The 26,769-nt window shown below is 40.8% G+C and overlaps 1 protein-coding gene across 5 annotated transcripts in view; it reads right to left on the bottom strand.

Moving 5' to 3' along the window:
• eml1 (EMAP like 1) overlaps positions 1-25,980 on the bottom strand; it is a 75,434-nt gene extending 49,454 nt beyond the window's left edge. For 4 of the 5 annotated variants that reach the window (XM_061239363.1, XM_061239373.1, XM_061239383.1 and 1 more), the window contains exon 1: positions 12,426-12,942. In XM_061239363.1, the coding sequence (XP_061095347.1) occupies positions 12,426-12,492 (67 nt within the window). In that variant the 5' untranslated portion in view covers positions 12,493-12,942. Of the gene's footprint in view, positions 1-12,425; positions 12,943-25,811 lie in introns of those variants that run through there. The other variant, XM_061239392.1, reaches the window with a different exon arrangement.
• Positions 25,981-26,769: the final 789 nt, after the last annotated feature.

The following is a 26,769-nucleotide window of genomic DNA, read 5'->3' as shown; positions in this document are numbered from 1 at the left end:
TGTGACATTTCCTTCTGAACTCATATGCTGTTTGTGCGAGTATCAACAAAGGGGACGGGCCCTTGCAGGAGTCAGGGGATTCAAGGAGCAGCCACATTGAAGTATTCTCGCCACAATGTATTTATGTTACTTGAATCATAAATTAATTAAATGGCAGCATTTTGTACATTTTTTCAAAGCATAGCTTGGAAATAACAAAAAATGTGTTAAGGATGTTAACCATTTTTTTAAATGTTGCTCAAGGAGTAGGACAAAGCCAATCTGGGCCTATTATCAAATGCGTCAGTTTCTGTTTTTGATGATCTCTAGATATATTCTATTCCCCATACGTATTAAAACAAGAGAACTGCTGTAAACAGCACTGTTCACAGGCCCGTCTGTAGCCAAGGGCACTGAGGTTGCAGCTCAAACAAAGAAGCACTCATTTTTAATTTATTTATATATTTGAATCCGGCTTCTGAGAACTCTCTCATCCCTCCTCCTCTTCCTTCTCGCCTTCTCATTCTATTCCCTTCCTTACTGTCTCTTCTGCATTGTCAGCCTTCTGGAACATCACATGATTTCTCTGTGAGACCTCTGCTGTCCTGGACAACAACAAATGCAGAACTTTTTTTGTTGAGCCACTTCTCCCCATTTCAAGCCCTCTGTTTACCATCCCCCACCTCTTAGTGCACTGCAGAAAACACATTCTGGAAAACCAAATTCTATACCTGCAGTCTTCATGGTTTCTCAGGTTGTCATGGTGGGAGGTAATTCCCGCTGTGATCACCAGAGGGCCAAGGTTCATTGGTTACACCTGTGCCTCGTTAGCACCAGGGGAATTACCTTCCCCTAAGAGTACTTAAGGCCAGTACTGACTACCTTTCAGTGCTTTTGTGTCTACTGTTCACTCTAGCACAAAGCCGGTACTACACCAGGTAGACTCTGTGCTGGTAGAGTCAGGTACGGTGTTGGTGTGTTTATCTGAACTCTCAGAATTTAAGAAAAATAGGTAAGGAAGGCATCCGGGTGTGGTGTTTGTTCACCGACGCCTTCTGAGGGGTTTTCTTTTCTTTCTTTTTATTTGGGGCTCGTGTGAGCCGGTGGTAGAGGGACGTTGTCCCCGGTACTGTATTTTCGTTTGTCTTTTTCCTGAGCTGCGTCTCATGGGTTTTGTTTTGTGCCTAGCAGTTTTGCGCTAGGTTGTATTTTTATTTCTGATTTCTCTAATAGTAAATCCCAGTGCTCGCCTCTAAGCACTTATCTTGGATTTGGTGTTTCGCCCTGTTTTTCAGAGGGTTGATTTATTTTCCTTCAGCCGTTTTGGGCTTATTTTCTGTTCCGTTCTAAATATCGCCTTCGGGTTAGTTTCTGTTCATTCCCCTCTGTATTTGTACGTCCCCGTGTTTTTCCCTTCCGGGATCTGATCTGGTGGGACACAGCTAAAGTAACAGGCCTGCAGTTGCAGTTGCGGTCGCGCACGAGGACCGTGGTTCGATTCCCGGGGATACCAATGCTGAGTTTGGCCGGCTCACGTGGAGCGGCATAGTTGATAGTTGGCTTGCCACTCCGGGGGCGGGCAAGCACTCAGCAAGGCGGGTTAGTGAGATCGCCGCATACAACAGCACCCCGGGCTCTTGTCTACTACCGCGATACACACCTTACAATCCCCATCCCTCTGATTCTGGTCAGCCCTTCTGTTGCCTCTGAGTTTCCACTTAGTATTTAATTTGTTATATGTGGTTTGGTTTTACTGTAGGCAATTATACACTCACCAAGCACTTTATTAGGAACATTTTTACTTTATTGCACCTCCTTTTTCATGCAATTATCTAATCAGCCAAGCAGTGCAATGTATACAATCATCAGATGATTTCTTCTGATTTTCTGGTGTGCGTGATGCTCACAGAATCTGACCTTCACTCCGCACATCCAAAGAGCTCAAGGGGCTGACTGAGCTGTCATAGGACATTACTGTACATGATCCAGGCACAAAACATTTGTACGAAATGTCTCTCTGACCAGTTTGCTCTCTCTGCATCTATAGATTGTCTAAAGACTAGCCATAGTGAAAATAATGGAATTGTCTTGGATCTGTAAGTGTTTCCACTAAGGAGGAATAGACCAGCTGGCTTCCCTCTCCTGCTCTCCCTAGTGAATTATCATGGTCAGAGGTCACAGGGTCATGTTTGGTGAGGGATTTAACCAGGAGTCTGTTGAAATGAAACGTGGATAATTAAAAGGCTGTAGCTCAATTCCTGCTCTTCTGTAGAAAACCAGACAGCAGTGAGTTAAATATAAAAAAATCCTAGCTGTCACAATGATGTGGCACTGCCTGAAAGAGGCTTATTAGCTAATGAAGAAGTAGATTACCAGCATGTTTACAACATGGCAGACAGGTTTGGGCCAATAGGGCTTAGGGTCTATAAATAGAGGAGACAAACTGAAGTTAGGAGGGCAGTTTGTAGGCTGACGTACTACAGCATTTGCGTACAACATTACGGCAGTCTTGTATATTTACCTCAGAACCTTAGCCTTTACACAATACCCCTGCCCTACTAACACTATACCATACCACTGTCCCAATAGCTCTACACCATACCTCTGCTCTACTAACCCAACCCCATACCCCAGCCCTACTAACCCAACCCCATACCCCAGCCCTACTAACCCTACACCATACCCCAGCTCTACTAACCCAACCCCATACCCCTGCTCTATTAACCCTACACCATACCCCTGCCCCAATAGCTCAACATCATACCCCTACCCTACTAACCCTACACCATACCCCTGCCTTAATAACCCTGCACCATACCCCTGCCCTACTATCCCTACACTATACCACTGCCCTAATATCCCTACACCATACCCTTGTCCGAATAACCCTACACCATGCCCCAGCCCAACCCCAAACTATAGGCCTAATTTTATATTTCCCTTAGAGAGACCACCCTACCACAGCCATCCCACCAGCAGACACAGTGGCACAGGATCAAAGGGAAAACACCATTCTTCAGCACAGCTCCTCCCTGTCTGAAGACTGCCTCAGAGGAACAAAGATTATCCTAGACTGTGAGCCACTCACACTTGATGCTTATCTAACTGCTTGGAGGTTCAGGGACTGCATTCATTTTAGATCCCATGCAGGTATTAACCATTATTTACACAATATACAATATACTGTTTGGCATAACAAAAGTGACAGAGGGTGAAGGGGATGTACTGCATGTTATGAAGTTATACCCATATGTCATGATCTCGTCCCTAAAGGAAAACGAAATGCAGGACAGGTTATACAAATTTGTATACAAATCACTCCGACTGATGCTTTTAATTACACATAGAATAGCAGTTTGACTTGGGCAGCATTGCTCACGCTGAAAGAGAAGATGCTTTTTACAGAGAGAATAAGCAGAACACACCACACTAGTAATGTAAAACCCAGCCAAAATACTGTACACTACCACACCAGTAAAGTACAACCCAGTCAAAATACTGTACACTACCACACCAGTAAAGTACAACACAGTCAAAATACTGTACACTACCACATGAGAAACACTGATGAAAAAAATGTAGCTTCCATGATCAGCACATTAGAGGACGCATTCAAGAGATTTGCAGACACACACACACACACACACACATACACACACACACACACACACACACACACACACACACACACTGAACCTCTGCCATCATTTACAAGCCCCTTCTACATGCAGGGAGACAAAACAGCCCCAGCTGCAGCAGACAGTGAAGATAGCAGAACAATTCAATTTTAAAAAGCATCAGTACCCTTCCCTACTGCTTCCCTGAGAACAGGCCAAGAGCTTATGGAAAAGATGGCCTCAGAGCTGTCGGATGCTGAAGACAGCAGGTGCCCTGACACAAGCCCAACACAACACTCAGTCATCAGAAATGCTTTTACTGATTTGACCCAAAAGGGGGACAGTGGTATAAATCATGGCTGCTTCAGTACACAATGCATAGTTTTGTTTCGTAAGCTCTGCCTGGTTTTTCCCCTACAGACAAGCTATTGTTGAAAACATCAAGGCTACTAGGACAGCAAGAACACCATGTTTTTGTATCTTCTAATGAATGAGGTGTGATTCATCAGTGTAAATACTGGACTGGTATATATATCATAACAAACAATCCAGCAGAAATTACGAGTGTCAAACACAAAGTAAGAAGCAAAATACATTTGACAGGTTGTAACTCTTGATCTCTGTCTTCTCTCACAAAACAAATTTGCCTTACCAACCTATAATGCACATATTTTATCACTATTTTCAAATAGAAATTGAAATGCAAGAGGCAAATTTTAGGCAAATGTGTTTAGTGGGAGAATACTGGGATCAAGAGTTGGAAAGACTCTTGTTCCCAGCTAGAATAACAGCATCTAATGAACCTGCATGTACATGGGTTCTTTTCATCTCAAAAATGAAAAGTGATACATTAGTAGAAAAGTCGTCTTTTGGTGTTTTATTATTATTTTTGAACTAAAACATATAACAGATAAAACTCGAGAGAGAAATATCTTCCTTTTTCAGCATTTAAGATCGTCAATCAATAAATATTTTCTTCAGTAATGTAGTCTTCAGTTCAGTTCTCTGACAACCCTTCCCCCGCTATGGCTTTTACATCGGCTGTCTGGTTGTATTTCAACCATCATTCACATGGGTGATTAGGCCTTCCGTTTTCATATAATCATGGCTTGAGTCACATACACGATCCGTTTCAGCATATAGTGATTTACATCAATGAAAGTGTTTCTGTCACGTTTCATGTTTGTCATGTCATGTTTTATGTTTAGTTATTGTATTGGTTATGTTATTGTCATGTCACGTATTATGTTAGTCTAGTATCACCACGTTTTTAGGTTTCATGTCATGTTATGTTTCATGTTTAGTTATTGTTACGATTTAATTTTTAGTCTTGCCATATCATATTATATAGTTTATTGTCATTGTTTTGCAAACTTGTTATGTCACAATTTATGTTCCATGTTATGTTGTACTATTAATTGATTTAGCATACACTTTTTCGTGTCTTTCTGCAAACCTTGCATTCCTGCTTTCTCTCTCTCCCTTTCTGTCACTCACACCCTAATTTCCCTTGACTATTTACTAAATCTACTAATGCTAGATCAGGATTGGGTAATACTAACATACTAATCATGTGTTCATGTTACCTTACGTTTCTTGTGCATGTCATTTACTAATTTACTAATGCTAGGGCAGGATAGGTTTATTACTAACGATGACTAATTACGTCGTTAACTTGTCAATCCGCCACACCTGATTTCCATTCTCTTGCTGATCTCAAGCTAATTGTCTACACCTGTCTACACCTGCATATAAGTTCAGTTTCATGTCATGTCTGTGTGAATTTGTTTGCATCCTGGTCGTCAGTGTATTCTCTTGAGTGGTTATACCAAGCCATTGGCTACACGTTACAATCCAAGCCTGTTTTTGACCATTGTTTATTGACTTCTGTTTTGTTGACCATCGCCTGCCTGTACCACGACTGCCTGCTTTTGCCCCGCGGAGCAGACTTTGGTCTTAACTCTTGCATCGTCATTGACCCTGAGCCTGCCCACCGTCCACCTGTACTTCTGCCCCGCTGACAGCTTTCCTGGCTACCGGACTTCCCGCATGGTGTACCGACTATGAGACTGCCTTCTCCCTCGGTACTGCCCTTTGGTTTTCTGGCTGGATATTTACGTGTATGAACATTGCTTGTTTTTGACTACGCTCTCTGGATATTCCCCAACTTACTGGGTCGCAGTCATGTACCTTAGCCACTAGGCTACAGGCTGCTCCGAACTGCTGTGATCGAGTTGGGAAATAAATAATATGCTTTGACATACCCATTACATTACATTACAGTCATTTAGCAGACGCTCTTATCCGGAGTGACATGCAACTAAGTGCAGATCGAACACAGGGACAAGTATGATGAGGACCCTAGAGGACAGTACGGTTCCGAGTCCTAGCGTGACCATATACATACAATTGGAACCCTTGACGAATACATCAACTTATGAATTAGCATACCATGATTGGCAGCTAGAATAACCCTAGAAAGCCACAATGTTCAACAGAGAACATGGCCTGAGTCACTGACAGTGGTTACGGAGAGCAACCGGATTGCTATCAGGGGCAGGCCAGGCCTGATGCCCTGAGGGGCCATTGCACAACAGGTTTATTTACATCCTCCACTATGCTCAGTATAGTGATGTGGAAAACCACAATCTCAACAATACCCTAATCGCAGCACTTTGTTCCTGACTGGGTAATCTGTTGTAGCACTAATTGCATTGACTGTTAATGACAACTAACCAGGGCTGCGTTTCCCGAAGCCTTCTTAACGCTACGCGTTTGTAAGTTATACCTTGAGCTCTACCTTAACGTTTCAGCATGTTTCCCGAAATGTTCTTAGCTAAGTATACCTTCTGTAAGTGGTGCTTTCTTAAGGTTTGTCTGGACCACTCTTAGCTATACCTTATCGATGTTGTCAGCTCACTCCGCTAGTGGCCACAACTGTTATGACTGCAAACCTCTGAAATCAGCTGTTGCTCTTAGTTACATCTCAATATGTTAAGCAATATGTACATTAATAATTCCACAGTTGTAGTTGCCTAATAATATTACTAAAATACCACATTAATGGGACTGTTTTCATGCAAAGAATAAAATTGTACATTATGAAGGATGCATGTTGCACTTTATTGAACATGTTGCCCAATTGCCTTTTAAATTATATTTATAAACTGACAATTTCCCACTCTCTCTGTGGGCTGGAGCAATATTTAACCATAGTTCTTTCTTTGTTTTTTTGGACACCGTAGTCTTAAAACGGGAAAATAAAGTTTATTTATTCAGCGCTATGTCCTCTAACAATATTTTGTTTGCTGTGAAGCTGTGGGACCTTTTTTTCCCCCACCATAGCTTATGTTGTTTTTCGTGTTGGTGTGTTTTGCTTGTTGGTGTACTTTTATTGAAAATGTCAACCAGAGAAAATAGAGAATTACACCAGTAATGTGATGGTGCTTCTGGCAAATCAAACCTGATTGCAAGGTCATTTAAGGCACCGTGACAAAGATATTAAAATAACATAAATAAAACATGACATGCCAAAGAAGTTGCATTGCTAGTGGCATAGCGGGACAAGGTGTGATACCATAATCTGATATCACAAACCGTATATATAATTTGGCGAAAATTATATAGGGTTGGAAAATTTAGTTTGTAAGTTTTTAATTCATTCTATTAAGTTCCCACCAGTCGTGATTCATAGAGCAATCACTGCATGGAGTAAATGATCGATTCTGGAGTAGTCTATGGGCCTAGTAACAATGCACGTAGAAGCTATGCCTTTAGCAATCTCCCAAGGGATAGTTCGGGAAACTCGCCTAGAAAAGCAAACAACTTTAGCAAGGTATACCTTTCGAGTTTTCAGAAAACGCGAAGAGACATTGTTATCAGGAAACGCAGCCCAGTACATTTAAGCCAGTCAGCACTGACTCATGAAATGATGAAGCCCCCAACATAGGAGTCTCCTCTTCTCCTCTTTTCTGTGCTCACTTGCTCCTAAATTGAGACTTACCAAAACAGGCTATCAATGAGTCCCATACTCCATAACATATTACCAACATAGTATTACAAGTTCCACAGAGGTAGGGACAGCCAAAACAGTCAATCCTTCATATTCTTCAGAATACACAACTACACAACAGTCACCTTTTCCATTATATCTGATTATAGCGGTTATATAGTTTGCTGCAAATGAGCCAGTAAAATGGACCTGTTATGGTGGAACAAGATCAATATTGTTTTTTATTGAAGAAGCTCACTTGAAGCAATGTGATATGCCTAAGACCACAGCATAAACACAACAAAATAGTCAATATGATTCAGGCAAGTCAAAGGGAGTCATAGGTTTTGTGGTAGATTTTGCTATGCAACAGTTACAATGATTGGATTATTACATGTAAATTTGGCATTCATACATATTCTTGAAGACAGTTCTGTTATCACCTGTATGGAGTCAATATTGAATAAATAATATTTTAGCGCTCTGTGGCCAGGCTTCATTAGCATCTTCTGTAACACTGAATATTTAAACAAAGGCAATCACATGTGTGATATAAGTTGATATACTTTCTATATATCTATGTATGTGTACAAGTATCACATGATATGTAGTATAAACACTGCATAATGAAATACTTGGATGCATGATCTGTGATTATTATGTTTCTTTTTTTGCAAAAATATAATTTGTCTAATATGGTATAGATGCCACCTCAGCACATTCAATAAATCCTAACATTTCTCTTAATCATCCATATCAAGGTATTTCCCAGACCCCTAAACCAGATAAAACAGCGTGCACTGATTCACAATGTCAAATTACACATTCTGCCCCCATTCCATCCACCCAGCACTAGAGTTTAAAAAACAGGGATTAATACACAAAGACAAATTCCATTCTATGTACTTGTGCCTCCCAAAAAAACACCAATCTGTGCTTGTGACAGGTTCTTTTGCATTAACACAGGAAAATATGGCCTTAATCTCTTCAGGTCAAGCAAAAGGAGACTAAAAGGGATTTGATTAAGATTTTTTTTATTTTAAAAGGGACTGCAGAATATATTTTGGGCCAGGTTATGTCAATAGAACAGAGGAAATTAACTTGTCAGAAATTACTTAAAGTACATTTCACATATCAACAAATATTTGTTCAGACAGCAATTTAGGTAGACGCCATTGAGATGCAAGACTAGTCTTCACCAAAAAGCTAGAAACTCTAAAGAGTGTATGCAAAATGAGCTGAGCTGATTGTCCTGTTCCTACAGTGTATTCATGCAAGTGCTGGGCTGGGTCTCAACAAGATAAAGTCATTGAAAGTACATCAAATGTGAATCTACCTCTACATGATATGATTGATTTACAAAAAAGTATGAATGTAAATATTGCAATATTGCTTTATGCAGCTGCCAATTGATCCAATATCAATCCAGGTTGCTTAACCTGAGTGTTTCTTTCATGCATAGCAAAATACAAACCATTTGTAGGTCACCACTATAATTACTGTGCTGTATTTTACTGTTTTACCACATTCTGGCAATGTCAGTGGTTAATAATGAAGAAAAAGACACTGGTAAAGGAACATGTAAGTAACTGCTCTCCGATGTTTTACCACACTTTAAAAAACTATTTCATGTAAACAGCATGTAATTGCTACTCTTTGTTAATGACAGCATGGTCCATTTAGCAAGAACTGGACAGGTGTATAAAAATGGTCCTCCACCCAATCCCTTAACCCTCCTATTATGTATGGGGTCGATAAAAAAAAAAAAATCTGTTAACCATGTTTCATATTGTTAGTGTATGATTTTTCTGATTTTCTAATTTGATGAGATTAAATGGTAAACATGCTATAAACATTGTACATAAACAAAATTGTATACAAATGTGTTGTGGGCTTCTGTTGATCCTTGTGACTGTATAAAATGTAATAAAATATACAACCATTTTTTTATCTCAAGTTTCTTTGCGGAAGATTCTGGTGGCGCTTTCCCATACAGGTGCTAAACTTTCAGTTACTGTACCGTAGATTCTAAAATGATTTTGATGATATTTATGGATGAAAGGCTAGTCATTTCGGAAACAATAACAACCAAAGTGTCCAAATATTTCAATAATTGTGTGTTTATTTAAACTGTTGGGCTCAATTAGACCCCAAACATAAAATCGGTCAAAACCTTAACATATTAGGAGGGTTAAGCCAGAAGGGGTTAAAGGTAGGACTGTAGAAAAATGTTTTACAGCCTGGGTTTCTGTAACATTTTCTCACCCCACCTTCGCTGTGCAATCAAACATCTGCTGCTTTCTGGCATTCTCTCACTCTGGTGCATTTCTCTCTCTGGCTTTCTTTCTCCCTTTTGGTCTGTTTGTCAGTACTGAAATGCGGGTGTGGGGCTCACAGAGATGAGGAGGTGACCAAACTGAGCCACCAGAATGGGGTTGGCGAATTAATGAATTACATTTGTAAATCATCTCTAAAGCAATGCTAAGAGCTGGCAAAAAGTAGTGCTATTCGTAATGAGCAATGTAGTTATTAAACTATTTACATGCCCAAGGACATACCATTATTGTTCCTATCTGCCAGCCATTTTAGGATGAGGCTACATTTCCAGCGCAGGGACATGGTTCTCTGTTCAGACGAGACTGTTCAACAGCACACAAAGCATTCTAGAAGAAATGACATCATCTTGACGGGAAAGGCTCCACCAAATGAAATCAGAGTTTACGCAGTAATGCTCAACTAATTCATCACAAAGCTGGAACACCACAGCACACTCCCTCTGTATCCAAAAGCATAGCTTTACCAAGGATCTTCTAAGAAAGGTGTTCAGATCTGAATCTACACTGGAGTTAGACCAGTCATCTTCTCACTTGTATGACAAAAACAGGGCATTCAGAGGGATTACATAATGAATGGTCCACTCTATAACGTATTCCCTGATTGGTTAGGTAACCCAAACACTCTGCAGTGTACATGGAAGGAGGACGGTAGTTAACGGTTGGTAAGCATAAGGAAATATACAGATAATAAAATATTAAAAAGGAACAACAAAGGAACAATTCTTTCATTAATTAGGTTGTTGTAAATTCACTTTATGTACACCTACATATTCATGCGATTATCAAATCATCCAATCATGTGGCAGCAGTGCAATGCATGAAACCATGCATACATAGGTCAGGAGCTTCAGTTAATTTTCACATCAATCATCAGAATGGGGAAAAAATGTGATCTAAGTGACTTTGACCATGGAATGATTGTTCGTGGCAAACTGCTGATCTCCTGGGATTTTCAGGCACACTAGTCTTAAGGGTTTGCAAAGAATAGTGCAAAAAACAAAACAAAATCCAGTGAGCAGCAGTTCTGCAGACGCCTTGTTAATAAGAGAGGAGAATGGCCAGACTGGTCAAAGCTGACAGGAAGGTGACAGTACCGCAAATAACCATGCGTTAAAACAGTGGTATGCAGAAGAGCATCTCTGAACACACAATTTGTGAAACCTATAAGTGGATAGGCTACAGCAGCAGAAGACTTAAGTCAAAAAAATATGTACCTAATAAATACCTAATAAAGTGCTCACAGGGTGTATAGGGTACAGGGTTAATGGTATATATAAAATGTTAACAGGATTAAATTAATATGCACAATTATTATTGATTTACAGTATTGCAGTATACAGTTATTGCCATAGTTGCTTGCCCTATTGATGCCATTATAACATAAATAACATTTTCTGTAGGTTGTAAAATAATAGCTTCTAAAAATTATCTGTAAGGCTACTTTTCAGATAAGCAGAAATTGTGCATCAAAATTGTGAATCTCTAATGCCAAAGTATTTCTATATGCATCAGATTTATAATGAATATAAAACACTTGCTTAAACAAAAGGGACTATTATAGGTGTCAGTGCATGCCTGCCAGCACCTGTTTTACAGCTAGCCCTGCCCACCAACATGTCGCAGATCTTAAAATTCTCACACTGCTGGTGGGGCAAGACTTGTCACTTTGTCTGTTTGTACGTAAGGCCATAAATGACAGGCTATTGCACAACATGTTCTCTCTGTCAGAAATCACATCTGAGAATAAGTGTAGAGATGCTTCCCATATCTGTTTATCAGTTTGGGGGTGTACAGGGAGCAGCATGCACAGAGAATGAGCTACACAAATGCCATGACACACCTATCTGGCCAGCCCTGTTTGAATGCAATCCTACTGGACTGGATTTGTGCTGTTAGCTATGAACCTGATAAGACCAAAAACATACAAAACAAACATGTAGAGTTATGTACAATAACATAAGACAAGACAAACCAAGAGCCAAGGATATTTTGGATTATTCACTCTGATGGATGCATCTTCTACCAGCAAGGTAACATCTTTATGAAATTGTGAGAGCAATAGAAATCAGGGAATATTTTTGTAGACATATTTTCTCCAACTCACAAGCTACAACCCTGTTTATATTCTCTACTCCATAGAAAATAAAGCTGCATAGAAAGTGGCCACTCCTGTTAAGCTGGGAGATAATCCTGTTTACCTTTATTTTACTGAACAACAACGGCTGTAGAGATAATTCTCTGAGAAATGAAGTGAGAGATGACAAGAACAATGGGAACAGATCTAGTCATCTATAATGAGAGCAACTATGTACTATGTACACAAATCAAAATACTAATTTCACTTTCTCTTTCTTCAGCACACAGATGGCAGCAAACTGTGACCAGGACATACCACTGCATAGCTCACTACCCTGTGTAGTTTAAAGGGCTGAAATTGCAATGCCAAAAGACTACAGACACAGAACAGCCAAATTGAAGTACAAAAATGAAAGGTTGATTTACCATTACAAAACTGCAGCAGTGAGGAGGTGTCATACAGGCTGCTGTAGCTGGAAAACCCGTCCTCCATTCTGGACCTCAGCGCTCCCCTGATCCCTCCTTCCCTCTCTTCTCTGACTGTCTGTTACTTTCACTTGCTTGCCAAAGCAGCTCCTCCATTCAACATCCACTTTTCTTGGGTCGTCCTGCCAGTGTCAGTTACCATGGCAACCCATTCACTCCCATTCTGTCATGTGAACGCGGCCCCTTCTTTCTGAATGAACTGTCAACAGAGGCAACGGAGGGGAATTTCTCAAGAGAAGTTAAAAAAATGGATTTTCTGGAGTGTTTTTCTTCTCCCTCCTGGGCGCTTCTTTGATCCTTCCCTTGTTTTTGTTTCAGCAGCTGTGCCTTGCTAAATCACGTCCTGATCTCTACAAGGAAAACAGCTTTGGGTGGCTTGAGCTGTAAGATGGAGCTGACCTAGCGACTGTGTGTGCGTGTTTGTGTGCACGAGAGCGCGTATGTGGGTGCATGTGTATAATGCCTCACACACTAAGGAGCTGCCAAACAGCCCTCTCTGGTTCCGGCTTGACAGTAAAATTTCAACCAATAACAAGACAGGGGGCTGAGGCTCTTTCAAAATACAACCCCTCCCTGCTGCTATGAAAGACAGAGGAACACATACCAGAAAGCCTTTAACCTGAGGGGGAAAAAATGACGAAAAAGGCAGGAGTAAACCAAGCGGAAGCAGCACTGAGAAAAGAGGAGGGCGGGGGAGGAAGAGAAATCTAGAGCAGAATCCTTTAACTGAGTAATAGCCTCCATTTGCAACCTTGTTTGTAGCCTGAGAATGCTGAGGAGAAAGAACCGCAGCAGTTCATCAAAATATGATCTGACTCTTAGTTCTATATATTTTTTTTTATACAGAGCTGGGAGGAGACCTCATCACACAAGCATTACTGCTACCATTTATTTTGTAAAATGTAAGTCTGGAAGTGAAGGTAAAACAGAATGAGATGGAAATAAAAGGAGGACATTCATGGAAGAGACTCATGAAAGATTTTCAAATGGATGTTTAAAGAGGGCGGGGATGAACAAGCTAAGAGGATACTGTTAGATCTTATCAGAAGGATGAGAGATAGGAAAGATAATGAGGGGACTCTTATTGCAAAATAGTCTCCAGCTCTGAGCGAGCAAGAATTCCCAGTGATCCTTCCTCCCCATAAACTGCCAGCCCACAGAACTGGCAGTTCACCAGAGGAGTGAGGGGATTTGGGACTTTTTGTCTTCCAAATAACAAGAAAAGTGACATCATGCCTCTCCCCTCTTTTAATTCCACACCACCAAACAAGCCTAAATCGATGCAACAGTAGTTATTACTTGCAAGTCTGGGATATAATCAAAGAAGAGGATGAAATAGAGAATGTAGTACGAAAGGCTACATATACATGTTAATTTAGGGTGTGGGGTGCATACAGAATAATGCAGTAAAAATGTATTTGGACACAGTACATTTTACTCTTTTGTGATCCATGGAGAAATAGCAGCACTTTATACATTGTCACTGCATTTTACGTGAGCAATGTCATTTCATAATTGACTGCTCAGTTGTTCCATGGTCAGCTGTGTGTCTCTATCATTAGTTAACGCACAGGAAAGCGAACTACGTCCACAGTTGATTCTAGGTGGGGCACTTGCATTTGGAGTCATGCCATTAAGCAGGCCATTATGAAGCTGAAAAATCTGAATAAACTAGTCAGAGACATGACCAAAACATGGAGCTTGTCAAAATCAACTGCTTGATACATTGTTAGGAACACTGTATTTACTCAGACCCAACCAAATGCCTCAAAATGACTTGGAGGGAACTTCTCCTTGCAGCAGGACAATGACCCTAAACATTCTGCTAAAGCAACTAAGGAGTTTACCAGGGCCAAAAAAGTGAATTGTTCCTGGCTAGCCAAGTCAATCACCTGGCCTGAATCCTGTTGAACATGAATTTCATTACCTGAAGACAAAGTGCTCAAGTCTAGTGTGCAGTACAGTGTTATGTCTATTCAGAGACCCAAGCGCAGACCAAGGGATAATCAAGAATCGTATTTATTTCAGCCCAGGTGCCAAAAGCCAGGTAAACCCAAAAACACTGCCAAATCGAGTTGCAATAAGAATGGTAAATAAACAGTCCAAATTTTATTTAAATCCAGAAGGCAGAACTACAAAGGGGTAAGGCAAGCGGGAAGTCGAAAACACAAAGTGAAGATCAAAACCAAAAACTTGGTGGATAATGGCTCTGCGGCTCTGCTTGTTACGTTCGGTCAGAGACCCAAGCGCAGACCAAGGGATAATCCGAATCATTGTTTATTACAGTCCAATAATCAAGCCAGGTATTCCAATAAACACAATGCCAAATCAAGTAGCAAGAGAAGTGGTGTGAAAACAATCCAAGGTCAAAAATCCAAAAAGGCAGATAAGCAGAGGTACGAGGGATAAGGCAAGCCGAGGGTCAAAAAACACCAAGCGAAGATCAAAACCAACAGAACACAAAGGCGACAAAACAAAAGGGCAAAGGCAAACTCGATGTCTTAAGGAATCTCAATCAATACAGCGTTCGGACAAAAGTTACTGCGGAAACTGAGGTTTAAATACATGAGGGAAGGTGACAATCTAGGTGGGGCTCGGGAGAAGGTGGGCTAAAGAAATAGACAACAGGTGGGAAACATAATAGGGTAACGATACAATGTAAAACACATGTAAAACATACGGCTCCGGATTAGGGAGTAGACATTAGTGAAGACGTAGTGATAGTAAGAGACAGGTGCACTTCGCTGAAAATAAGCAAGTAATCAGGGATAGCATAGGAAGGCGGAGTTATAGAACAGCGTGGAAAGCTCGGAGATTACGTTAGTGAGTTAGTTATGTGATTCATCTAAACTACCCAATTAAAGTAACTGTTAGTTTGTTTGTTAGACAGACAGTAAGTGTATTAATTGGATTAGTACTGTACAATATCTAAATTAGTAGTAGTTTAACTATGGAGAGAAGCCGGAAGTAAGGAATGCAAGGCTGGAAGAAATGTTGAAAATCCGGAAACTACCGAAATCACCCGAATAGTGAAGCACGCAGACAGGGGAGTGACTAGTGCTCAGAAACGTTCAGACACAGACATAACAGGGGATCACAAATGCAAAACTTAAATGGGAAAAATAACCAGATAAAATAAGGAAAAATAATAAATCACAAGAATAACAATAATAAACAATGATAAACTAACAGGTCGATGACAGGAACATAACACTACTGCCAACTGACGTTGAGAAATGTGAATATGAGGCAGTGTTTTCCGTGTCTTTTAACCAAGGTATGAACACATAGTCAATTTTAGAATATAAAAATAATTTGTGAAAACTGAATGAAATTGTTTTATTTATATGATTTTTACAATATGGTAACGTTACCATAACGTTGTAGCTAACATTAGGTAGCGAGCTATATGGTTAACTTGGCACTAGCTAGCCAGCCAATATAAACAACCCAACAAAAACATTTTATTACTTAGCTGAAACCTGCAACCCCGGCCATGTGTTGTTTGTTGCTAGCCTATATATATATATATATATACAGTACTGTGCAGAAGTCGTAGGCACCCTAGACTTTATTAAATATATGTTTATTTTTTTGTTTTTTGTTAGTATAAAATAACACATTTGAGATTTCCAAATATTCATTTTCCAAAAAAAAATTACAGAGATATTTTATTGAATTTTAAAAAGTAACATACTGTAAGCAATTAACTACTTTTTACATAAAAACCTGATCGAGGCTGTCTGAGATCAGAAGCAAGGTGCCAACCAAAGTCTGCAGAAGAACTGCGGCAAATTCTCGAACATGCTTGGTACAACCTCCCTGCTGATGGTCTTATAGAACTGCAGGACAGAGTTGCCTATCTCAGAGAAGTGATGCAGTTTTTCCCTTTTTTCTCCCAATTTGGTAGCCAATTGTACCCCGTCTAATTCAATTAGAGCTAGTATTAGATACACCAACCACACCCCATCCCTCGGCGGCCCTACGAGAGCGACAAGCCTTCTTCAAGCCATCTCGCCACATGCTGGTAACCGTGATTCCGAGGCGCCCGAGGTGCTTTTTCTGCAGCGATCTACTAACCCTGCCAAGTCCCTCCCCCTGGAGCAGCGAGCCAATTATGCTGCTCCACGTGAGCCGGCCAAACTTGGCTTTTGGCAGGACCGAGAATCAAACCCCGGTCCCTGGTGTGCAACTGCAGCTAACTGCAACCGCAAGTCTGCTGCATCTTAGCCTGTTGCGCCACCGCGGCCCCGAAGTGATGCAGTTTTAACGCCAAAGGGTGGTCACAAAAAATATTGATTTGATTCAGTTTTTAACTATTCTTCCAAATTAATTAAAATGTAATGTAAGATGTATAGTACGTTTATTTAGGACCTTTCACTGAATTATTTTTTATTCTTATCTGTACAGAATGTTATACAGGTGCCTAAGACTTTTGCACAGTACTTTATATAGTTCATATAATATCTAATATATAGTTTAGTAGATATGAGACCGCCCTGCAAATGGACTATAGGATCTAGGTTATCCTCTCTTTTAAGTCTCTGAATCCATAGATTCCGTTGGGTCTATTTAGACTTTAAAGTGGGGAATCGGAAAAAGCCCAATCCACTGTGCCTGATTACATTTAGCATTACAGCCCCAAACACTGCATGATTATGGCATAACGTAAACTCACCGTGTTCCAAACACCAAGTTATCTCATCAAACAGTGCAACTTTCATGACAAATAAATAAAAAAATACTTCCAGATGAGCTTTGGCTTTTGAGTGTTTATGTAAAGTCTAATTCATTCTGTTTTCATAAAACTTGGTACGAGTCACATACGCAATTCATTTTAGCATACAGTGACATGGTAATGATGATCCACTGTGGTGGGGAAGCTATCGGGGAAGCTGCTAACCAGAGCCTACGAACCTGGCATGCTTATACAATTCAGCCTGTATAACTAATTGTGTTCGGACCATCGTGAGCTAACATGGTCTTCTGAACACAGGGACTTTGTGCAGTTATTTGTAATTTTCTCTATAAATATTTGTCCAATTCACATCAATAAATGTGTCTGGGATGGTCAATGCTGTGTGAAGCGGCCGGGATGAGAGTCAGCACCTCCAAGTCCGAGGCCATGGTTCTCTGCCGGAAAACGGTGGATTGCTCCCTCCGGGTTGGGAACGAGTCTTTGCCCCAAGTGAAGGAGTTCAAGTATCTCGGGGTCTTGTTCACGAGTGAGGGTAGAAGGGAGCGTGAGATCGACAGGCGGATCGGTGCAGCGTCAGCAGTAATGCGGGCGTTGCACCGGACCGTTGTGGTGAAGAAGGAGCTGAGCCGGAAGGCGAAGCTCTCGATTTACTGGTCGATCTACGTCCCAACCCTCACCTATGGTCACGAGCTTTGGGTAGTGACCGAAAGAACGAGATCGCGTATACAAGCGGCCGAAATGAGCTTCCTCCGTAGGGTGGCCGGGCTCAGCCTTAGAGATAGGGTGAGGAGCTCGGACATCCGGAGGGAGCTCGGAGTAGAGCCGCTGCTCCTTCGCGTCGAAAGGAGCCAATTGAGGTGGTTCGGGCATCTGATCAGGATGCCTCCCGGGCGCCTCCCTTTGGAGGTTTTCCGGGCTCGTCCAACTGGGCGGAGACCCCGAGGGAGACCCAGAGCCCGCTGGAGAGATTATATATCTCTCCTGGCCAGGGAACGCCTCGGGATCCCCCAGGAGGAGCTAGAATGCGTTGCTGGGGAGAGGGACGCCTGGAATACCCGGCTTTGCCTACTGCCCCCGCGACCCGACTCCGGATAAGCGGGTGACGATGGATGGATGGATGGATGGGATGGTCAATACGCAACCATAATCATAAAACTCATTCCTCAGGAGAAACACTACCATTGAACAGACATTAACTTCTTGTGGGAGCGTCTGCTTCCCCGTGTTCTGTTCTGGTGGCGGTGCTCACGGGAACACGATGAGTTTACACTAGTTAACTAGCTAACTGTTTCTACACAGCTCTGGTTCAATTGATTTTGAAGTAATTTCACTTTGTTTCACCGCTGAGTGGCTACACAGAAGTATCTTAACAACCTATGTTTACAAACATTCTGATTTGTTGTACTCCATTCCATAGTCATTCCATCACTTCCTGTTGTAATGGCTACAAGTCTGGTAATGGGTACAATATATATACGTAAATGGTAAACATAACATTTTGCACTGTAAGAGCAATAATAAAGAAGTGTGAACCTTGCCAGGAAGAGGTAACAAGTGCATGTTTTCCCCTCATTCGGTGAGAAGATGGTGAGGGTGGCTATGGAGAAGCCAAGGATTACAGCTTAATAATTGCAACAATGGTGGCGCAGTTTGGGCCTGGAACAACAGACAATATTTTTGGTGTTATTTTTAAATTAAATGCATTAGCATAGTCATTACTAGATTGGAAATCATGGGAAATGTGACTATTGTACTGTTTTGGACTGTTTGCAGTCATTTCTCCTCACTGTCACCTTCCTGTCTGCTTTGACCAGTCTGGCCTTTCTCCTCTGACCTCTCACATTAACAACGCGTTTCATTTTTCACATCATTCTCTGCAGACTCTAGAGACTAGTAGTGTGTGAAAATCTCAGAAGATCAGCAGTTTCTGAGATACTCAAACCACCCTGTCTGCCATCAACATTTCTGCAGTCAAAGTCACTTGGATCACATTTCTTCCCTATTCTGATATTTGGTCAGAAAAACAGCTGAATCTCTTGAACTTGTCAGCAAGTTTGAATGCATTTAGTTGCTGCCATATAATTGGCTGATTAAATATTCGCATTAACAAAGGCAAAGGTCTATCTAATAAAGTAATCACTGAGTGTACACTGACACCAAGTGGACCTCTAGTGTAACTCTAATACCATTTCTGGTCACAATAAGTAGAAGTAGTTTTTAAATCAAAATTTTGTAATGCCACATTCAAACGGCAGTAGTTAATATTCCTTGTATTTCTTTTGAGATGGGTATGTGATTTTGCACAGCTTTCTCAGCTGGTTATTAAAAGTCAACATGCATCCCTACAATGGTGGGAAAATATGAGTAAACTAAGAGCCTTTATTCACAATTATAACATACATATCCATTTTTTAATTGTCAACATAATGTCACATTGCAAGCTGATTTGGAGCTACCAAATGTAATGTGTATGTGTATTTTTTGCTGTAAATAACAACCCAACAATTGCATTGTAAAGCTTGTGGTTCAACAGAAATTTCTGTAGGTATATAACATGTCCTTTGTTGCACACAAAACTGTCTGGAAAATATTTTAATTGAAAACATGAATAAAACTGAAAAAGTATCAGAAAACGAATACTAATAATTCTTTATAACACTAGGACACATGATTTCAAGGGAGAGTATCCAGGCTGATGCTGAATAATTCTATTCAATTATAGCAGAACATTATCACACCATCACAAATGCAAACTATAACAGCCCTTCAGTCTAGACTCACTGTACTTAATTATAAAGTGTTATAAACATTTTATATATTTTTCATACAATTTCAAAAGGTAGTGTCTTATTTTCATGCATTTTCAATGATTTCTCAAAATAATCATTAGGTAGTTTCATTAACCCAAAATATGGCAGAGGCTCACTTTGAGTTTTATTAACTAAAAAGTGGGCTAGTTTAGTTCCAAAGTTAAAATAAGACTACTTTAACTTCACGTGTAGCCAACAGTTTTTGTTTTTGTATGAGGGCTCACTCTCTATTAAGACTATGATGTCATTAGAAACAGATTTGGCAGTGATTGACAAGTGTTTTTTAAGTGTATCATTTTTAATGTATAGTAGGTTTTGCAGTGACAGCATATAGTTTTTTTTCCCACAGATGGTATTTCTAAATATAATTGTGATTCTGTGGTAACTCAATTCTATGCTTGCAGGTCATAGAATTATGGTATGAAGAAACTTTAGAACAGCACTTCCAGCATTGATTGTGTCAAAGGTGCAGCGACAAAAAGGGATAGATTCACTTTGCAGGTGCTCTGTGCAGCTCACTCTGTGCAGAGTGCAAACAGGTTAAGGATTCTTCATGGTAAGAAGAAATTTTAGGACAGTGTTACTTGTTGGATAGATCACATTAGTTAGAACTGACTAGAACCCTACTTGCTAGCTTTAGCCAGTATTAGCCATTGTCTATAGGCCCAGATTCCCACAGGGTCCTATATCAGGGCTAAGGCTCCCTCAACACATGCTCTGCCCCATACATTTTTGACTTAGCAGCCTATTATACAATTTCAATAGTTTGACATTACATTACCTTTATTTTAACAGCTGGTTTTATCCAAAGGAATGTACAATAAGTGCATACCGAAGGTCATTAGAATAACTACAGTACAGAACAGGTCGTAAAAGGTACAATTCACAAAGGGTATCAGTTGCCTACAGCCAGTCCTAGATGAAAACAAGAGGGCTAAAAGATTAAGACACAAATGAAACATGAGTGATAATAGATTAGAGTACTCAAGAGCCAGTCAAGTACTGTTTGAAGAGATATGACTTCTGTGGCAGGAAATGGGCAGTGTCTGAGCAATTCTTAGATGAATGGCGATGAATCGGGTGCTGCGTGGAATATGTGGTCAAGTATAGTCAATCATCCTGATGTTGTACCGATGGAATCTTCAGGACTGTGATGCTGCTGCAATTTGCATGGTCTGTGCCTTGTTTCATCATTGTAGACCTGATTTGCTACTCTGCTGAACATTTTACAATAGGACCTTTCCTATAGTAATGTTACTTTTCTGACCGCAGTTGTCTCCTGTCAAAAGGTCCTATTGTGAAACTTCCAGAGGCGTACCGATTTGATTTAAGGCTAGGTGTTTCATGTAATTGTTAGTGTAGAAATGTTGATGTGCATTCATGATAAGATTTGTAAAGAAGCTAGATTTGTGTCTCTTTCTGTGGACAGGGCCAACAGGTGTTACAATTTGTTTTCACGACTGTTGATAAAGTTGCCTACTGTGCCTGTGCCTGAAATTCTATTTGAAATAATTGTTATGGACCTCATCGGACCATTAGAGAGAAGTATCAATGCTTTGTATTAGTCAAAATAAATTATGTAATGCAATATCCAGAGGCAGTGCCCCTCTCCAATATATTGACTAAAACTATTGCACAGGCAGTTCAATAAAAATAACTATTTGATTCCTCTCTTTGCTGTCCAAAAGGATCCCCAAGCCTCCAAATGGTTATTTACTGCACAGGAGAAGACCCAGATGCATTTTGGACCTGTTAATAGAAACTCTGGAAGCCATTGTTAAAATAAGGTACAATACACTTTCAGCCTGCCAGCAAAGCTACATTTACTAGGTCAAATTTAAACAAACATTTAAAACAGGAGGCTATGACTGGGATAAGCTGGGACCAGACATTCCTAATTTGGGCAGAACTCACTCTGTTCTGATGGACAGCCATCTGCCTCTGCAGTAGAGTTCATTCAGAGCTCAGTTATAGCAAGTTCTGGATTTTCTCACCTCTACTGGGTTGGACTGATCTTATGGAACACCAGAAAAGTCCACTTCTTGAAGTTGCCTGTATCGACTGCCTGAACATAAGAGTAAGTAATTCGGAATTGGATAAAATGCTAATAAAATTTGATCTCTATCATCAGCCCCATGTGGATGAGCCTCGGTTTTATAATTTGACACTGCGTTTGTTTGATACACCAAGGGCAACTGGCAGATTCACTTGTCACCAGTGCCCCAGGACAAATGTGCTTTCTCCACTCCACTGTCACCCTTCACCCTTCCATATGAGTTGCATGGTGTTCCCACAACCTTCTAGCAGCTGATGGACAAGCTGTAAAGACCTCATGCCATATATCCTGCTGCTTATTTCAATGACATCACCATCCATAGTCATGATTGACAGAGGTGTATACAGCATTTGTGGGCTGTCCTGAAGACATTGCAAAGGGAAGGGCACACAGAAAACCCCTCTTGAGATAGGGACAGTCAGTGCTTTGGTTGATAAAACCACCTTTGCTTGTTCCCTACAGAAGTTTAAAAAGAAGGTGAGGATGTTCCTGGGGCTGGTGAACTATTATTGCCAGTTTATTCTGGACTTCTCTGGTTATCCTAGTCCCCTAACAGACCTCACCAGAAAGGAAGCCCCGATCCGGTCCGGTGTTTTTTGAAGATTAAAGGGTGTTCGTGTGGCCCTCTGTTGCCTATCCCTGATTCTCTCTGTTTTTCTCTAACAGACTGATGCCTGAGGGGTCAACATCCTTGATGACAAGAATATAAACATTGATACATTTTCAATAGTGTTTTCTATTATTTATTATTTTCTATTTTATTCACAGATGTTAAGAGAATATAAGTAATAGTTCAAATGCAATTTTTGGATTTAAATACATTAACTTGTTTCTATATGCATTTAAAAACTGCATAAGGAAAAGGAAGTAAACATCTTGGTAGCTTCCCATGTAGGACTCAATAACTCAATAACATTCCATTCCCATGGCCTGCACCCTGCCCCAAACTCCTGCCTACTTTATATTTAGAATCCTGAAATCATGTTTTGAAGAGAAAAGCCCCATGTCCCCTCCCCCTTCCTGGAAAGATGCCTGTGATCATGGCTTGCAAAAGACGTGTATGTGATGACATCATCCCAAAAGGAACAGCATTAATCAAGTTGACTGGAGAGGATATCTATACCTCTGAAATGGAGCTCTGATTCCAGCCAAAATCACTGTGCACAGCCTGCCTCATCTTTGATACACTCACTCAGAACTGAAGAGCAGCCCAACTATGGAAAGACCATTCAGGTTATGTTGCTCTTTGGATCACAGATCTCTTGTTTATTTCATAAATTAAATGAGGGTCTGTGGTGGCCATTCCAAAATCTTAATCCGTCTTTCCCGGAGGTACTTCCAAGCAGTTAAGGGGTCTTCCCCAGCTTATCTACAAAAAATCATCAGACCCTACACCCCTGCCAGACCTCTTCGTTCAGCCTCCACAAGCCGCTTGGCACCTCCCCCTCTCCGAACCTCCACCTCACGCTCACGACTGCTGTCTGTTCTGGCTCCACGGTGGTGGAACGAACTCCCCGTTGAGGTCAGAACTGTAGAATCTCTCCCCACCTTCAAACGCAAGCTGAAGACACACCTCTTCAAGCAGCACCTCTCCCCATCCCTCCCTACCTCCCTGTGAACCTTAATTGTTGTCTCTGTGACTTGCTTTGTGTATCGGTATTTTTTAGTTGGCTAGGTAAGCAGTGTTTTGATAGTTAACTTTGGTCACTTTTGCTCTGTTTGTTTGTTTCTTGTTTAAAAAAAAATAAAAAAAATAAAATAAAAAAATAAAAAATAAAAAAAATTGGCCCTCGTCCTTATCTTTGTTGTACAGGTAGCAGTTCAAATTGTACTTCCCTCTAGGGTCTTTCAGCGAACTTATCCCTGGTTATGGATATGCACTTTGTTGTACGTCGCTCTGGATAAGAGCGTCTGCCAAATGCCAATAATGTAATAATGTAATGTACTTTATGGTCAATTTTGAGGTATGCTTTGGATCATTGTCTTGCTGCAATACCAAACCTCTCTTCAACTTCAATGTCTGGACTGACCTCTGGACATACCATCTTTGGTGCTGGCCAAAAAGTTCAATTTTGGTTTCATCAGTCCAAAGCACAATGTTCCAAAAGGCTTCAGACTTCTTACAGTTTTCTTTTGGATACTTCAGATGCTTAATTTTGTGTTGAGGTCATTCTTTCAGGCAACTCTGCCATGGAAGTCTTTGTTGTTAAAAAACATTGTATTGTTGTCCTGTGAACAGCTAGACCTGTGTTTGTGACTTTTATTTGCAGCTCTTTTGCAGTGATGTGTGGGTTCTTCCAAGCATTTCTCACCAGGTCTCAGGCCATTCTACCTGAAAAATTTCTTGGTCTTCTAGACCTTGTCTTGACTTCAACTGTTCCATTCATCTTCCTTTTCTAATAATGTTTCTGACAGTGGAAATAGGTTATACGTTTGAAACATTTAGAGAGTTTTTGTAGCCTTCTCCGTCCTGGTGGAAATGAACCATCTTCATTCTGAAATCCTTGTTTAGAGGGACCCATGGATGTTAACACGAGACAGAACAGCCACTGCAGTTGGATATTTTAGAAGGCATGGAGTTACTTCAGAATAAATAGTTCAGCCCTGGAATTATATTCACTTGACTCATTGAAGCCCTAGCAAAAATTACCTGGGTCTGAGTCTTAGTAATCACCTTTTTAAAAAGTAATGAAGAATAATCCAAAAGGGTTCCCAAACTTTTGCACAGGGCCTTTTCCATTTTTTATAATTAATAAACAGTGAAAAATGTAAATAAAGAGTAATCTTGCTTTAAGGCCTCATGTTTAATTCTTTACCATTTAGAGTTCAGGTTTGCTTTCAATCACACACAGATTCATTGTAACAGACATTTAAACTAGGGGTGCCCACATTTTTGCACCCCACTGTACTCACCTTGCAACAATGAGCTATGATGACGTGATAATTTGTATAATAAAGACAACTATTTATGATCCTTGAGCAAACACCATGTCTCTTCATATCATAAGATTTTGTGATGTAGGAACATGGGGATAGCAAATCCCAATCCTCCCTCAGCTGCAGACTTATGGGGGAAGCATATGCAAGCTTCTTTATTCACTCCCCTCCCCAGTTCTACTACCTGCTGCAGGAGAATAAATGTGTGACTGTCCCATCAGTGGCACTGTGCTATTGGTTGGGGGTGGAGACAACAATGGCACTGCTATGGGTTGGGCTGGGGGTGGAGAGCTATTTATACCCAATTGACTGCTGGGCACTCAGCATAGCAACCTTCAACTCTCCCCTACTTCTGGCTCCATTGGAGGGAAATGCGGCTCAGAAACAGATTCCATCATATTATCATCATATATCATATTCAGACATATGAATATGCACCTTCCCAAGCGATCTAAGATGATGTCACAAGTCGCATTTAAAATGAGCCACAGTACCGCAGAATAGGGTTCATTTCCTATTAAGTCCACATAAGAACTCTTACATGTACATGCTACACATACTGAGCAAAGTTTGCACACATACGCACACACACCACTGTGGTTTCCAGTCTGTGTGTATACACACACACACCCACCTCTATCCCAGAAGTTAATTCTGAATAAAGTGCATTTATCTCAGAAGTTAAAAGTGATCTCCAAGAGCTAATCATTTCTTTGGTGTAAATCCTCACACTATGGACGTTTTGGAATGGTCGTCTACTTAAATAACACCAATTTTGCCGCTGTGGGCACCAGCCGGCCCAGGACAGCTCCCCTTACACTTACCCATTGGTAGTCCTTCACTGTCCGACATGGTGGCAGGATGAGGAGGACAGCGACAGACTTTGCTTAAGACAGATCCAGTGTGCGTGCCTACACTTGTAAACAAACACCGCTGTGATAGCCTGGGTCGCTGCAGCAAACTACCAAACTGGTCTGGTCTCAGCTACAGGACGCTAGGAATGCATCTCACAGTCTGGGCTGTTCCCGGCTGCAGTACGACAGGAATGCATTTCACAGGCAGGCAGCCAGGCTGCTATTGGAGGCTAAATTTGTTTGCTCCCTCCTTTTCTTGCTTAGAAGTCTCTTCCCACTGCTGACTCATTAATATTGAAAGACTCACTTTGCCCTATCAGAAGCTGAAATAGATCCCTGCACTAGGACCCTGGGGATGCTACTGGGAACGAGTGACTCCATCTTGAAGTAAGTTGACAGAATGGTCCAAGCACAAAACATAGGGCAGCTTAACTCTACTCCTAACCTAAAACACACAAAAAGATCTATCCCTAACATCCTAAGAGACGAAAAAGTGAGATTTCCATTAGTAAGTTTTCCTACTCTGACCTTAACTGTCTAAAAAGGTGCTCAAACAAAAATAGAACGTGCCTGGACATCTACCGGCTAACAAAACAAACTAATCACGGGACAAACTCAAGTGAAAACATGTTAGCTAAAACTATAAAATACAGAGGTTTGTTGTTGTACAGTGCTTGGCATCCAACTTTATGGTACATTACCACTGCCTTCGGAGTATGGATCAGAGGCTACATTAACTTGCCATATAAATAAATTGCCTATTCCCTTATTAATCATCCTTATTTTCTAATCATCTGTGCATTCCTGTAGCCTAAGAAACATACCAGTCTCCCTTAAAAACGGTGAACAAAATGTTTCCACACATAATCCTTTTAATGTAAATACTTTCATATCCTTTCCCCTCAATTTAGCCCTCATCAATTCTGTG

Source organism: Conger conger, chromosome 1 (assembly GCF_963514075.1).
Source record: "Conger conger chromosome 1, fConCon1.1, whole genome shotgun sequence".
In the NCBI taxonomy this organism is placed as follows: Eukaryota; Metazoa; Chordata; class Actinopteri; order Anguilliformes; family Congridae; genus Conger; species Conger conger.
Note: the sequence above shows the minus strand (reverse complement) of the source record. Positions and strands in the feature narration are given on the sequence as shown.